Here is a 15477-nt window from a genome sequence, read left to right on the forward strand (position 1 = left end):
GTGTGGCCTCCTCTTGGGCTCTACCGCATGGCGCCTCGCTAACAGACATCTGCAGAGCTGCAGGCTGGGCGACACCTAACACATTCGCCAGATTCTACAATCTCCGAGTGGAGCCAGTGTCCAACTATGTACTCGCCCCTACGGGTGGCCGGTAATGGGCCAAGCTCAGGTGTCTTCGCTTGCTCGCCATTCCACTCCAAGGACTGGATACGTGCGATATTTTCCCTCAGGTGAGCTCCCCGAGAGCCCTGAGCTCCTCCAGCACTGCTTACGCCGACATCAGTTCAGTCTGCCCTTTCGAGCCCAGACCCTCATGTCCGGCCAGGTGCTCCGTGTGCATGGTTCCCCTCCGGCGACCCCCACACGAGTATTTCCACCGTAAGCCTCCTCAGTGAGCAGGTGTCTTTCCCTTGGCAAGTCCCTGCCACCCCTAGGGTTAAAAATCCACCTTCGGCTGGTACCCTAGAGATCTTCCATATGCAGCCCTCAGCGGGTCATATGTGTATTCTCTAAGTCCTCCCCACGGGTAGGCATCTTGGCATTCCCTCACTGGGATATGCTTCCCAGTGTACCTTGGTAATCCTGTGATAAGTGGGAGTCCTTCGTCCGTACTAGTCTTACGACAGGGTACTCACACTTACGCAGGGCACTGGATGACAGCTGAGTGGCGTTGTTGTATTGGAACCCCCATTCGTTAGTCACTAACGTACGTCGTAGTGACTGAACGAAAGGGAACGTCTCGGTTACGTATGTAACCCTCGTTCCCTGAGGAGGGAACGGAGACGTACGTTTCCTTTGCCACGTCAGCTGTGCTGCCTGGAATGCGGAGTTCAGTCTTGGCTCCTGCAGCAGTAACATAATGCGATGTTGCCAGCGTACTTCCTTATATACCCACGAGGTGGGGCGGAGTTACGCATGCAAATTCCGCATGCCCATGGCATTGGCACTGCCATTGGGCGCTATTGAATTCTCGGAGATTATTGGCTTCTAAGCGAAACCCCCATTCGTTAGTCACTAACGTACGTCTCCGTTCCCTCCTCAGGGAACGAGGGTTACATACGTAACCGAGACATTTTCTTTACTTCAATGAGCCCATTGTTTCTGCCTTAAATTATTACATTGTTTATTAATATATTGATAGCTAACTGTGTGGTTTGTACTTTTCTGAAACACATAACTTGGACAAATTTTCCGCTGATAAGAAATCACTCTAAATGTAGAGTGCATTCATTCAATTCAATTCACATTTATTTGTATAACACTTTTCACAATACATATTGTTTCAAAGCAGCCTTACAGAAAATGTGAAATAATAATCACAACATTATGCAGCATCAGAGTGGGTGGTAGATGGGTTGGTTGGTCTGATACAGACACTATAAATGAAAGTACAGTAACAAGAGAGCAGAAAATATTCCTAAGGAGGAGACTCACTCATGGCCTATGAGACAGAGGATCATGAGACTCAATACTGCTTTCCTGCCATCAACTCATCATGTATCAATGAAAAACGCTCCAGACATGAAAACAATATCATGTATGTGTTTTCTTCATTGCTCTCAGCATGGACTGTGTTTCTGAACCTGCTGGTGATCATCTCCATCTCTCACTTCAAGAAGCTTCACACTCCAACCAACCTGATTATTCTCTCTCTGGCTGTGGCCGACCTGCTTATTGGACTTGTCATGCCTATAGAGGCCACCAGACTGATTGAAACATGTTGGTACTTTGGAGACACTTTCTGTGGACTCTATTCAATATTTATTGCAATGCTTATTTCAGCATCTCTTAGTAATTTAGTATTAATAGCGGCAGATCGTTATGTGGCTGTGTGTCACCCTTTTCTTTACCCACACAAAATCACCACAACAAAAACTTTAATAAGCATCTGTCTGAGCTGGGTTGGCTCCTCAGGTTATATGACTGTCTTTGTAATTAATAATGGATTTTTTGACACCTCACTTAGAAAAGATATGTGTTATGGAGAGTGTTCTGTTATGATAGGTTTTGCCTGGATTGTCACTGATCTATTAATGTCTTTTATTTTTCCTTGTATCCTGATCATAACTTTATATTTGAGGATATTTTATGTAGTACATCAGCAAGTGAAAGTTATAAACTCTATGATGAAGGGTGGTAAACGTGTAATGGAAGGTTCAGCGAGGAGGAAATCTGAGAGTAAAGCTGCTCTGACATTAGGAATCATTGTGACAATTTATCTGCTGTGCTATATTCCGTACTATATCTGTTCTACATCAGTAATCTCTACCACAACCATACATGTTTTGTCATGGGTCTTGTATACAAACTCAGGTATGAATCCTCTGGTCTATGCTTTATTTTATCCCTGGTTTAAAAAGACAGTTAAACACATCTTATCTCTGAAAATATTTCAGCCAGCATCCTCTCTGGTCAATATTTTTTAAACAATATGAATTACAATTAAATTGGTAAAATCGTCACTCTGAGAGCAATTTCACATAAACTGCATTATTGTTATTAAGTAATAGCTGAAGGTAGATAAACAGTTTATCTTTGTAATGTACACTACATGAATTTTAATAGTATTTAGTTTGTTTTATATAGTATGCTTGCTGTATAATTCTCACACTATGCAAGTTTTGTCAGAATTTAACAATTAAGCAAACTTCTTTTTACACATTAAAAAAGTGACAATGTTCAGTTGTTTTATTAGCTTATTAAGTAAATTGAGCAAGAATCATAAATCTTCAGTCAAATTAAATAAATGATAAATGTAGATACTATGTACTTTCCACTTTAGGACAAGTGTCAAATGTGTCCTTAGGCACTCACCTTTGACCTTGGGTATCGTGCTGAGATGAATGGGGTCTTCAGTGCATTAAAATGGTGATGTTGACTTCTGGGTGATCAAATTGGATATGGATAAATTCTACTTTATCATGGCTATTTGAGCTCTGATTCCGGAGTCACATCTGCAGCACACATGTGCCGACTTCAGCATTCCATCACAGGGGTTATTTTATGAGGGGTCCTGCACTACCATCAAGTGACACAGACAAGAAAAATAAGTAAAAGAAATAAACATGTTTTATCAAATCATATCATAAAAGGGTGAATCACAATATGCCCTCTCTCTCTCTCTCTCTCTCTCTCTCTCTCTCTCTCTCTCTCTCTCTCTCTCTCTCTCTCTCTCTCTCTCTCTCTCTCTGCTTAGATTGTTTTAAAATCCACAAAAGTCCATTCAACACATCTGTGTGTCTTCAATATGGAAGCCCTGAACCGCAAAGTAAAAAAAAAAAAAATCTAGAATTTCGAGATTAAAGTTGAAATATTTTGAGATTAAAGTCAAAATTACAAACGCAGCCTCATTGACATAACACACACATACAGCGCTGCAGCCGCTAGTGTATTTGAACAGGGGGCTGAAAACTTTCATCATCCATCAGGTAGCCTAATTGCCCTTAACGTACAGTAAATATCACTAAACAAGAGATAAAATTGAAATATAAAACGTAGTGTTCAGGTTATAACGTTCATGAAACAGATAGGACAGGAGTTTTCAAACTAGCGAGTGCCTGCTCAAGAAGAATGATTGGTTTAGGCCAAAACTGCTGTGATTGTGAATATAATTAAATAAACCCTTTTATCACTATTATCTTATACATTAATATCTGCTTTATGATTATGAATATGATTTATGACGTTCCAGTAAATTGAAAAAAATCTCCCAGCTAAGTTCAATAAAAAGTAGTACAAATTATATTATTAATAATAATAAATTAAGACATCCAGATTTCATCATGGATTTTATACAATTGAAACAATCATCACATAATAATGGTTTCTATAGGCCTACTGTAATAAAGGATATGGCAATTAACATTGCATTATTGTATTATTCATGAAAAACACACATAAAACCTATATGATAACATCATGTGTTAACTGTCCTCATGTTTCATCAGTCAAAAGGTTTCTGCTTTTTATTGAACTTAGCCGTTTTTGGCGTTGTGTGTGAGCGTGCCCTGCGGCTTTAACCCTCGAAGTTACACTATACATAAGCTCATATCATTTTGGATAGGAATAATCCAAATCCGTCAGGTCACGCGCTGGTCTCTCTGAATTTAAATCTAGATTTATCCACATTGACCCATAGAAATCTTTATGTGAACACACTTTTCAATATTTTTAATTCATCTTTAACTCTTGGTCATGTCCCAAGACCGTTCAAGATGGCAGTTATTGAACCTCTCATTAAGAAACCACAACTAGATCCAAATGAATTAGCAAATTTCAGACCCATTTCAAATATTCCATTTCTGTCTAATATACTAGAAAAAATTGTCATCTCAATTGTGCTCTTACTCACAAGAAAACGATATGTCTGGATTCAGATCCCAATTAGATTTTGCTCTCAGAGCAGAAATGTATAAGATAATAGTGATAAAATGGTTTATTTAATTATATTCACAATCACAGTTTTGGCCTAAACCAATCATTCTTCTTGAGCAGGCGTTCGCTAGTTTGAAAACTCTAGCTAGGCCTATCTGTCTCATGAACGTTATCATAACCTGAACACTACGTTTTATATTTCAATTTTATCTCTTGTTTAGTGATATTTACTGTACGTTAAGGGCAATTAGGCTGATGGATGATTCAAGTTTTCAGCCCCCTGTTCAAATACACTAGCGGCTGTAGCGTTGTAGTATGTGTGTGTTACGTCAATGAGGCTGCGTTTGTAATTTTGACTTTAATCTCGAAATATTTAGACTTTAATCTCGAAATATTTAGACTTTATTCACAAAATATTTAGACTTTAATCTCGAAATTCTAGAAATCTTTGTTTATTTTTTACAGATTTTTTTATTTTTTTTAATTTGCGGTTCAGCTTCTGTACTTCAAACAAGGTTGTTTTGAATTAAATTAAGGCACAGAAATAAGTGAAATAAGAATACATGCTGTTAATGATTAGGGTATATAGAAATGAGCATGAGTGCGTGTTGATTCAGAGCTGTGTCATCGTCTCTTCACAGGTGTTGGTCATCTGCAGTCTTTATGAGAGGCTGGATCCAGACTGACGGACTCTCTAGTTATGGGCACCCTGAGATAAAACAAAACAGGAAAATAATTAGCGTAGCTGCTGTTCAAAGCATTAAGCATAAGGTGACCAGATTTCTGAAATGGAAAAAGGGGACATTTCCTATTTGAGTGGTCAAAATATCACTAAAAAAATAATTTGTTATTATCTATTAATTAAAAACGGGGGCATTTTTGAATGTTTTTTGTTGTTGTAGTGGACTCCCTATATTATTTTTAAAGCTACCCTGTGTAACTTTTTTAGTTTATTCTTAGCTAAAAACACTTAGTTCTTTAAAAAATATATGTGCTCATTAATGTATATTTACTTCTTTCAAGTAATAAAGTATTCTCGTAAGTTTATAATATGCCATTTAAAATACATACGGGTAGGGGTTCGAATGCAGGTCGCCATGTTGCCCCTGCATATTGAAAGTACATTAGCCAAAGAGGAACATACCCGTAAATTCAAGCTTCGCCTTTCGCATTTTAACACTCGATGGCACTGTACAAAATTCCCTGCCTCGCATGTGCGCGTCAACTTGTTCAGATTTGTCTGGTGCATGCGCAGAGAGTTTTCATCTCAGCAGCGTTCAGTAACAGTTATACAGAGTTTTCCTGGCTTGTTTATGCCTCAAAAGTCTGTTTTTCCTTGTGTGGTATTTCTGTGCGTTAATAACTCCGTAAGTAATAATAGTTATTGTCATTGTAGATGTGTTTCAGAGTGTGTCATCGCGTAATTCAGTTGATGTCACCTCAGAAGTATTTTTGTGTCAACACACAATAGCGTAATGCTCACCTATTTGAATAATCTTTCAGTTATTTTGTTATCAACAATGTTTATTTGTTTATAGAAAATATTTGCTTGTAATGTATGTTAATGGAATTATGTATCAGGTCTGATCGGCATATTAACAAATGTTATACAGAGCGCACTGCAGTGCTAAAGCTGCACACACTTTTGTAATCCGACACTGCTTGTTAGCAGCAGCAGCAGCGGCAGCTCCACTCCTTTTAATGCAGCTGCATTTAGCGCCTATATATGGTACAATAAGCTCTGGTTTACGGTTACATTATACAAATGTAACTTATAAGTATAGTTATACAGTTCTGTGTATCTTCTGTCATGTCATTATCATGTATATTTACCATCCTTATTTGTTCTCTCACAGAAACCACATTTATGTACATATCCACGCAAACCTGTTTATGCCTTGCAATTGGATGACTGAATAAACATTACTATCATCAAAGTTCACTCTGGATTAGCTGCAGTTCTTTCTAGTCGAATAATTAGGCCAGTTGAGTTCCAACCATCCCACTGCGCACAGAATATCCCACAGGCACCGTGTCGAAAGTGGACGAGGTCGAACTGGAAGCCATGTTAATCTTGGACTAAATCGGCCACCGTAGGAGTTAAAACGAAATCGGAATTGAGAGGAACAGAAACTAAAATTCACTGGATGGTCATATACCTTTTCACCGCTAGATGGGGGAAAATATCACAGTGTAGCTTTAACATTAATAATTATTATGATTTAGTTTGATTATTACGATATTTGGTCTGGTTTTAATACAATTTACCGCACCCGCAAAAACAAAACAATCAAACAATGAAAACAGTTAATATAGGCTAGTAACCACTGTAAATCACAAGCCGTTCAAAACAATATTATAATGTGACTTAACAAATACTCATTACAAAAATAAAACAACATAAATATGATATGATAAATAACACTTTAACAAATATAATTGTATTTATTACTTTCATTTTCACAAGTTTATACTGTGTACTTTTTTTTTTACTTCAAATGTTTTGTTAAGTTTGTGCTTGAAAATAACTCTTACTATCTTTAATTGGTCTTGTTATTTTGCATTTTAGGCTTATTTTAAGAATGATGGTAATGATGGTGATCCTCGTCTCCCGTCCATAGCCTGTAGGCTTTCGTCCAGTCTAACTGCGAAGGCCTACAGGTCCTGCGGACAGGCCGTGTCTGCCTTGCATGCCATGGCGTTGCTTAAGGTGCACCAGGCCCAGGCGCTCATGGACATGCACGAGGGTAGGTCTGACCCAGTTTTAAGTGCCTTTTATGGGTCTTGGGAGTATTAATGTACTGAATGCCAATGGAGGCCTATCTGAAGCCTTTCTCATCCATCAGCTTTCAACAAAAATATCTTCACTTGTGTTCCGAATATGAACGGAGGTCTTACGGGTGTCGAACGACAAGAGGGTGAGTAATTAATGACAGAATTTTCATTTTTGGGTGAACTAACCCAGGGTTGCCAACTTTTGAGATCAGGTTGGAGTGAGATTTTCTTTTCTTTTTTTTGGGGGGGGGGGGGGGGGGGGGGGGTACTTAACCAATTACCGTACGATTATATCGATTTCAGTATCAATTCATAGCCTGCTGTACATATAAGATTATATCGTATATCGATTTCAGTATCAATTTATAGCCTGCTGTACATATAAGGAAATAAGGATATGTACGTTATTAACATTTTAAAATTTCCCATTTAAAGAAATCTAGTGTTTGATCATATCAAAATATTTCTTAAAATGCAAAACTGCAATACTTTTTTGAGCAACTAGATTAGATACATGTATATTGATTAAAGAGCCATAAAGGCACCAGTGGGTAATGGCATTACAAATGGAAATTATTATTTTTCAAGCCACAAAATAACTCTAATTTGCCTCTTTGAATAAGAATTCTCTAAATCAACCTTAATACTAATTGTAATATAAATAAGAAAAATATTATTAGAAGAAAAATATTTTAAGTGGTCAGGACCATAATTATTGCACAGATAGTATTTAGTACCAAAATATCTCAAAATATTCAATTAATATTTTGAACTAAAATATAGAACATTTATTCAATTGAAAAATAGTTAAGGTGTATGGTCACATTTGACCATCAATGTGTATGAGTGTATGAGGGCTAAATACAGGAAAAACATTAATGTTAACAATGTTGCATCTCCATCACTCTCTATAATAAAACGATCCTGTATGGTTGACGTAATAATCAATGCACACTATGCTGTACTGTTTACCAAAACTTGCTGCAAACACCTGAAGTGGAGATGTTGTGTATCAAGCCATTCAAATGCATTGACACAGCGCTAGAAGTATTGAGAGCTCCGTGGAGCACGTGACCGCGCGCGCACCCGCGAGATGAGAGAGCATGTCGCTCCGTTTTTCAACACTCTGGCTTTAACTGTTATGCCATATTAGCGCCAAAACGCTATTTATTGTTTGAATTTCGCATTAAAACTTAAACAAATCTAAAAGCTTAGACTTTGTTTAATATCAAAAGCAGGTTTGGCAGTTTGGCGTGAGATTAAGTTGGGCAGCGTGAGAGCGTGAGACAGAGCCTGAAAGCGTGAGTGTCACGCCAAATGCGTGAAAGTTGGCAACCCTGTTAATGGTACGTCATTACGTCCCCATGCCACGCTACGCCGTCCGACGTCTAATCATAGCGCAACTTTCGTGGGTCTGTTAAAATCAATGGGCTCAGGCAACCCACTGTAACTTTACCTGCGGGTGTCGCTGTTGGACAGTGTGACTTTATAAAAACGAGTGATTTTTATACTTTTTAATGAAGGCTAATTTATATATATATATATATATATATATATATATATATATATATATATATATATATATATATATATATATATATATATATATATATATATATATATATATATATATATATATATATATATATATATTGTTTCATGTTTGTAATATTATATAGGTATTGTGTCTTTCAGTTTTTTTAAGAGACAATGCCCATCTTGCCTCCTTCTTGACAGCCTACATTTCGAATAATAGCTTTGATTAATGATGAAAATTAAGGTTTCAAAATCGTGATTGTTAGGATTGTTTTTTTCTGCCATCGAGCCACAGGCGTTCACTGAATGGCCATATGGTTCAGAGGTTCCCGACCGCTGTTGTAAACAGACAATTATGAGTCTGGGATTACAGATACAAATTTATTGTATTTTACTTTTACAATGAGCAGAATTACAACACAAAGAAAAAAAATATCGAGGAGGCCGTGTCAGAGTGAGCAGTCAAGCAGGACACGCAGTCACGCACCATAGCAACACATCATGGCAACGACATTTAAGACTGAAAGATAAGTAAAAGATAAACTGGACATTTGAGCGCTTTGTTACTGTTTTGTTCGCGCTGTTATATTAATTATAATTCAAATTCTGTTTTATTTGTCACAATATTATTGATGATTGTTGAGAGGGGAACTTTTGATACTTTTGATACAAGCCCCCAAAGCCCTCCCCTCTGCACTTGCCTGGTGTGTGTGCCTGGTGTGTGTGTGTCCTGTCACAAAATGCGGCGAAAACTCCTACACGACGTTAATAGTTAGATTAAGGTGTGTACATGTCTACAATGCACTTAGATAATGCGACTAAAATAGGCATACTCCACATGTCTTAATTCGATTTTTGTTTAATTCGATTATGGCTTTAACCGGATTAAGGTATTTAGAAATTGCTGTTTACATGGTAGTTTCTTAATCAGAGTATGGTCTTAATTAGATTCATATCGGAGTATCGTTGTCCATGTAAACGTACTGACAGACTACGTTTACATGGACAGCAGTAATCTTATTATTGACCTTACTCTGAATAAGACAATATTCTGATTAAGGCGTTTACATGAGTTGCTTTTCGAATATTACGTTCATGTTCCCGTTTTACATGTTACAGAACATAGCTCGATTAATGGTACTTCATACGTCCCCATGCCACGCTACGCTGTCTGGCGTCCAATCATAGCGCGACTTTCGTGGGTCTGTTCAAATCAATGGGCTCAGGCAACCACTGTAACTTCACCTGCGGGTGTCGCTGTTGGACAGTGTGACTTTATAAAAACGAGTGATTTTATACTTTTTAATATAATTTATATATATTGTTTTATTTTTTGTAATATTATATATTGTGTCTTTCAGTTTTTTTTTTAAGAGACACTGCCCATCTTGCCTCCTTCTTGACAGCCTACATTTCGAATAATAGCTTTGATTAATGATGGAAATTAAGGTTTCAAAATCGTGATTGTTTGGATTGTTTTTTTCTGCCGTCGAGCCACAAGCGTTCATTGAATGGCATATGGCTCGCAAGCCTAGAGGTTCCCGACCGCTGTTGTAAGCAGACAATGATGAATCTGGGATTACAGATACAAATTTATTTTATTTTACTTTTACAATGAGCTGAATTATTACAACACAAAGAAAAAAAATATAGAGGAGGCCGTGTCTGAGTGAGCAGTCAAGCAAGACACGCAGTCACGCACCATAGCAACACGTCATGGCAATGACATTTAAGACTAAAAGATACATAAAAGATAAACGGGAATTTGAGCGCATTGTTACTGTTTTGTACGCGCGGTTAAATAAATTATGATTCAAATTTTATTTGTCACAATATTATTGATGATGATTGTTTAGAGGGGCACTTTATATACTTTTGATACGAGGCCCAAAGTCCTCCCCTCTGCACTTGCCTGGTGTGTGTGCCTGGTGTGTGTGTGTCCTGTCACAAAATGCGGCGAAAACTCCTACACGACGTTAAAAGTTAGATTAAGGTGTGTACATGTCTACAATGCACTTAGATAATGCGACTACGTACGTACTGTACTGATTGTCCCCTCTTGTTTTCCCTCACTCATCCAGCATTGGACTGGACACCATGGTACAGCCTTGGCCGAGGCTTCGGCTGTACGCATTTCCCCTGATAGCTCTGCTCACAGAAGTTCTACAAAGAGCTCGCCAGGATGAGGTTCGACTTCTACTGGTAGCCTCGTTCTGGCTGTCCCGAGTTTCCTGAGGTTTTTGGACCTGCCCTCCTAGATGGCCTCCCGTGGCTTGATATTTCACCGCGTTGTGGCAACAGATGCGAGTATCTACTTCCGTCAGAAATGAGAGCAAAAACTCACGTTTAAGATTTCAGAAGCATGCAGTCCTCTCCTCTGGGATTTCTTCTTTCGTTTCGATTTTGTTTCAGCAGTCACTTTCATTAGGACTCTCTGGGCCTGTTATCAAAGACACACCTGCAATCTTCATCACCACTCTGGCGTCATCACTACATCAGCATTCATCTCAGTGATACGTAAATGTTTATGCACTTCTGATGTTGATTGGGTGTAGAATTTTACTACTCTGCTCTTTCTGCATACAGCAATGTCAATTTTATGTCGCAAGCATGTCTGTACAGAGCAGTCACAAGCATTTGTATGAGACACTTGATTGTGCAACGTGATCGATCGTTTGTTGTTGCTTGTTTGTGTCATAATCTAACCATAATGCCTTGTAAATTATTCGCTTGACACAGGTTACTGTTAATGATCATATTTTGTTTTATAAAATCTCAAAGCAGAACAGAACGGCACAGCATTTTAGCCTCCATCATTCTCATTCATATTTAAAGCAACATGCACCCAGACCACTACATCATTAATCGGGGCTTCACGATTAACTGAAGTTAAGCTGGAATCGCAAATTGGTTCAGTGTAGAGATCTATAATATATTATGTGTTTTATTAGACAGGTGAGCAGCTGTTTGGATACATTCATTGACAGAAAACGGATCATTGTTATTAGCTCAACACAGTTAGTCTTTCCGTTTTAAATCTTGTTTTCTTAATTTACCGCGAATACCATATTTTACCTGTCGTTGCATAAATACGCTTTATTTACACAAAAATACTGGTTTCGTCTGGCACAAACAGACCATATAGTAATTGTGTGCTTTCGTCTTCTTGTCACTCCAGTAAATATGTCTCTACCTGCGTTTTTATCAGCTACTGTGATATCTGGATGCCTTTGTCTATTTTCGGAACTATAGAAATATAGTGTTTCGTCTCACTTGGACTTTCTGTGCTAGGGCACCCTTAGTTACGATTATGAATAAAACAGAAGTGTGTATTCTCGCTAAAGCTCACAACACCATATTTCGGGTATATCAAAGGTTTTTATACACAACAAGGTTCGACTTGTTATTCGACAGCAACACTAATTTAATTCCATACTCAATCCGACCCAGTTTACATAAAGATTGCATCCCGTATAGAGATATTCCGATACCCTTTTTCCCTTCCCGATACCGATTCCGATACCGGGGCTCAGGGTATCGGCCGATACAGAGTACTGATCCGAGACCTATTTTACCCCTTTTCCACCAAAGCAGAGCCAGAGCTAGATCGGAGCCAGAGCCTAGTTTCAAATCGGTTCTTTGTGTTTCCACACCGAAAGCACCACCTCGGAGCCAGGAAAAGTGGTTCTTAAGTAGCACCAAAACATTGCTGGGCTAGAACAGGGCTAGAAGTAAGAACCGCCTACGTCAGCGGCTGGGGGCGGGGTTACCATGACCAACAAGACCACAAACTTGTGACCGCCATTTTTGAATTAGCAGCTAACGCTAAACACAACAATGGACGCGCTTAGACAAAAGCAACAGTGGTCCGAGGAGGAAATTAGCTGCTTTTTAGCACTCTGGTCCTCTGCAGAAGTCCAGAGTAAACTAGACGGGGCTTCACGGACGAAACCAGTTTTACAGCAGATCCAGCGGGACATGGCTACAGCGGGGTTCGACAGGAACATCGTCCAGATAAGCAACAAACTGAAAAAACTAAAAAAAGACTACAGGGACCAAAAAAAGGATCTCGGTAGAAGCGGCAATGGTCGCCCACGCCGAAACCCCCATTTCGACGTCCTCGACTCGGTCCTCGGCGATCGACCGGCATGCCAGGTCACTGGGGCACTGAATTCGGCGACAATAGTGCTCGAGGCCATGGCGGATGATTCACTGCAGCAAAGTTGCAATGATCCTGGTAAGTTCTGTTTTTACAATATTTTACTTGTTCCCAGTCAGTTGTGTTTTTAGATGTTTAGCAAGGTACTAATTACTCATATTAGTGTTTGCAATGTTGATAGCTAGGATAGTTGTATCTGTGATTTCATTGTTTAAAGTATCAGCAGAACCGTGTATAAAAAACAGTGGACAAAAAAAGTGTTTTTTATTGATGCACTGTCTTGTTTTTGTTTATAGAATTGTCTGCCATCAACGACGGTGATGAAACCGTCGCGTTACCGCCACCGCTGGGCTGCAGCTCTCCCACGCCGTCGTGTAGCAGTTCTGGGGATAACATTACATCTTCTGAACGGGGTAAGACTTTCTGTGCAAATGGGCACACCGTACACTATGCAAACATTCTATGTGTGTGTGTATGTATATGTAAGTGTGTGAGTGTGTGTGTGTGTATATATATATATATATATATATATATATATATATATATATATATATATATATATATATATATATATATATATACACACATGTGTATGTATGTATCTATCTAAAAGATACGGAAATAACGTTTTTTCCTTTCATTTAACTTAATGAACATCAACACAAAATGCTTTGATATGTAACATTAATTACATTAACTTGCTTTATACAATATTATGCGTAGGAAATAATATGGGACATGAGCAAAATGTGAAGTGATAGTGATGTATAATGCTATAATATAAAATAGTATTTAATCATATAGCAGATGCATACGCATATTTCCCTGCAGAATTTTTTTTTTTTTGCAATGCTATGACAACACATTGATCTGTCATCTGCTATTATTGTTTTACACAGGAAAAAGGAAGAGAGACAGCACTTCAGAACTGGTGCAGTATTTAGAAAGGGCAGATGAGAGGTTTTTGCAGCACAGCAAAGACCTGGACGATGCCTTGCGGCAGGACATGCGAGCGGACACACATTCGCTGCTTGGACTCATGGGGCGCATGGTGGCTGTAATGGAGGCACAAGTGCAAAAATGAGCGCCCAAAAATTGCACAAATGAGCGCCAAAAATTTGCACAAAGAACTGCACAAGAATTGCACATCACCAGTGTTTTTGGTTTCTTTTTATGTACACTTTTTATTTAAATTATTTACAATTTATTTACTGCACTTTACATTTTTACATTTTGCACTGTTTGATAAATATTTGTATTAGTTTTTTTTGGTTTAAATAAACATGTTTCTTAATACAAATGTCTGGTTCAGTTTTTTAATCAATGGAAGAGAATAATACATAATACAATTTATGACAGTCCAGATGTCCTTAAACACAAATGGCGGTGTTACAAAAATATGGAATTGTTGTATTGAAAGAATCACTCGTTCCCTCCGTTAAAATGCATCATTAATGCAGCTCTGACGTCGGCCCCTTCTGCGTTAGCATGCTCAGGTACTGTCTGGACAGGAGGCTGAATGTTTACAGTCCTGTCTGGGTGCTCTTCAGTGAAATTGTCACCATGTTCCTCACAAATGTTATGGAGCACACAGCAGGTCAGTGCCATCTTCTTGCTCAGCTCCAGCTTGCAGTCGTTTCTTTTTAGGAGGCACCTCCATCGTCCTTTTAATCTCCCAAAAGACATCTCCACAACCGATCGTGCACTGCTCAGCCTGTAGTTGTAGGTGTGTTGATCAGGGGTCAGTCTGCCAGTGTCAGAAAAGGGCTTCATGAGCCAATTCTGCATTGGGTACGCTGGATCACCTATCAGGTAATGTCCAACATCACAGCCAGAGATGGTCACTTTGTTTTGCCCAAGTAATTCCCCATCACTTAGGACCTCCCACAAATGTGACTGTCGGAGCACTCTGGCGTCATGCACACTCCCTGGATAGCCAACACAAACATCCCAGAAAAGACCTTTGCCATCCACAACTGCTTGCAGAACAATAGAATGCCAGCCTTTCCGATTAAAATAGTCTCGTGGATAGTCCTCTGGTGCAAATATTGGAATGTGGCTGCCATCAATTGCACCAACACACTGTGGAACTCTCCAACGATTATTAAAGAAAGTGGCCATTTCTAACAACTTGTCAGCATCAGGAAATTTCATGTGGACAGGAAGCAGCACCGTGATGACTGTGTTGCAGAATTCCTGAACACAATTAAACACAGTGCTGAGGCCTACTCCAAAAAGATGGCTGATGGTCCTGTATTCACCACCCGTGGCCAGTTTCCAGATGGCAATAGCAACACGCTTTCGGATTGGGACACACAAACGGTAGTTTGTGTTCCTTCTCCCCATGACATGCTTGACCCGACTGCAGATATACTCAAATGATGCTGGGGACACACGGAAATTCTGCATGAATTGTAACGGGGTAAAATCCGGAACAATTGTGTCCCACCAGTGGTCAGATCGTGGATATGCCCACATTACAGGTGACCTCCTCCTTGCCTTCAGCTGCAAGATTGCCTGTAAAGATAAAAAAAAAAAAAAAAGTCTCATTTATGGGCAATAGAGGGACTGTGCATTTTATATATTTTTTATGTATATATATATGTATGTATGTATATATGATATAAAAATTG

At 38.8% G+C, this 15477-nt stretch overlaps 2 protein-coding genes across 2 annotated transcripts in view; one reads left to right on the forward strand and one right to left on the reverse strand.

The window, feature by feature from the left end:
• Nucleotides 1–15477, reverse strand: part of LOC307118620 (trace amine-associated receptor 13c-like) — a gene marked incomplete at both ends in the record, with an annotated part of 186017 nt that overhangs the window by 19854 nt on the left and 150686 nt on the right. The gene's annotated exons all lie outside the window — the stretch shown is intronic.
• On the forward strand, nt 1428–2426 carry LOC307118630 (trace amine-associated receptor 13c-like; the record flags this gene model as incomplete). Its single annotated transcript, XM_079804314.1, has 1 exon — nt 1428–2426. The coding sequence occupies exon 1, from the start codon at nt 1437–1439 to the stop codon at nt 2424–2426; it is 990 nt and encodes a 329-aa protein (XP_079660440.1). The 5' UTR covers nt 1428–1436.

This window comes from Gobio gobio (assembly GCF_949357685.1).
Source record: "Gobio gobio genome assembly, chromosome: 22".
NCBI lineage: Eukaryota > Metazoa > Chordata > Actinopteri > Cypriniformes > Gobionidae > Gobio > Gobio gobio.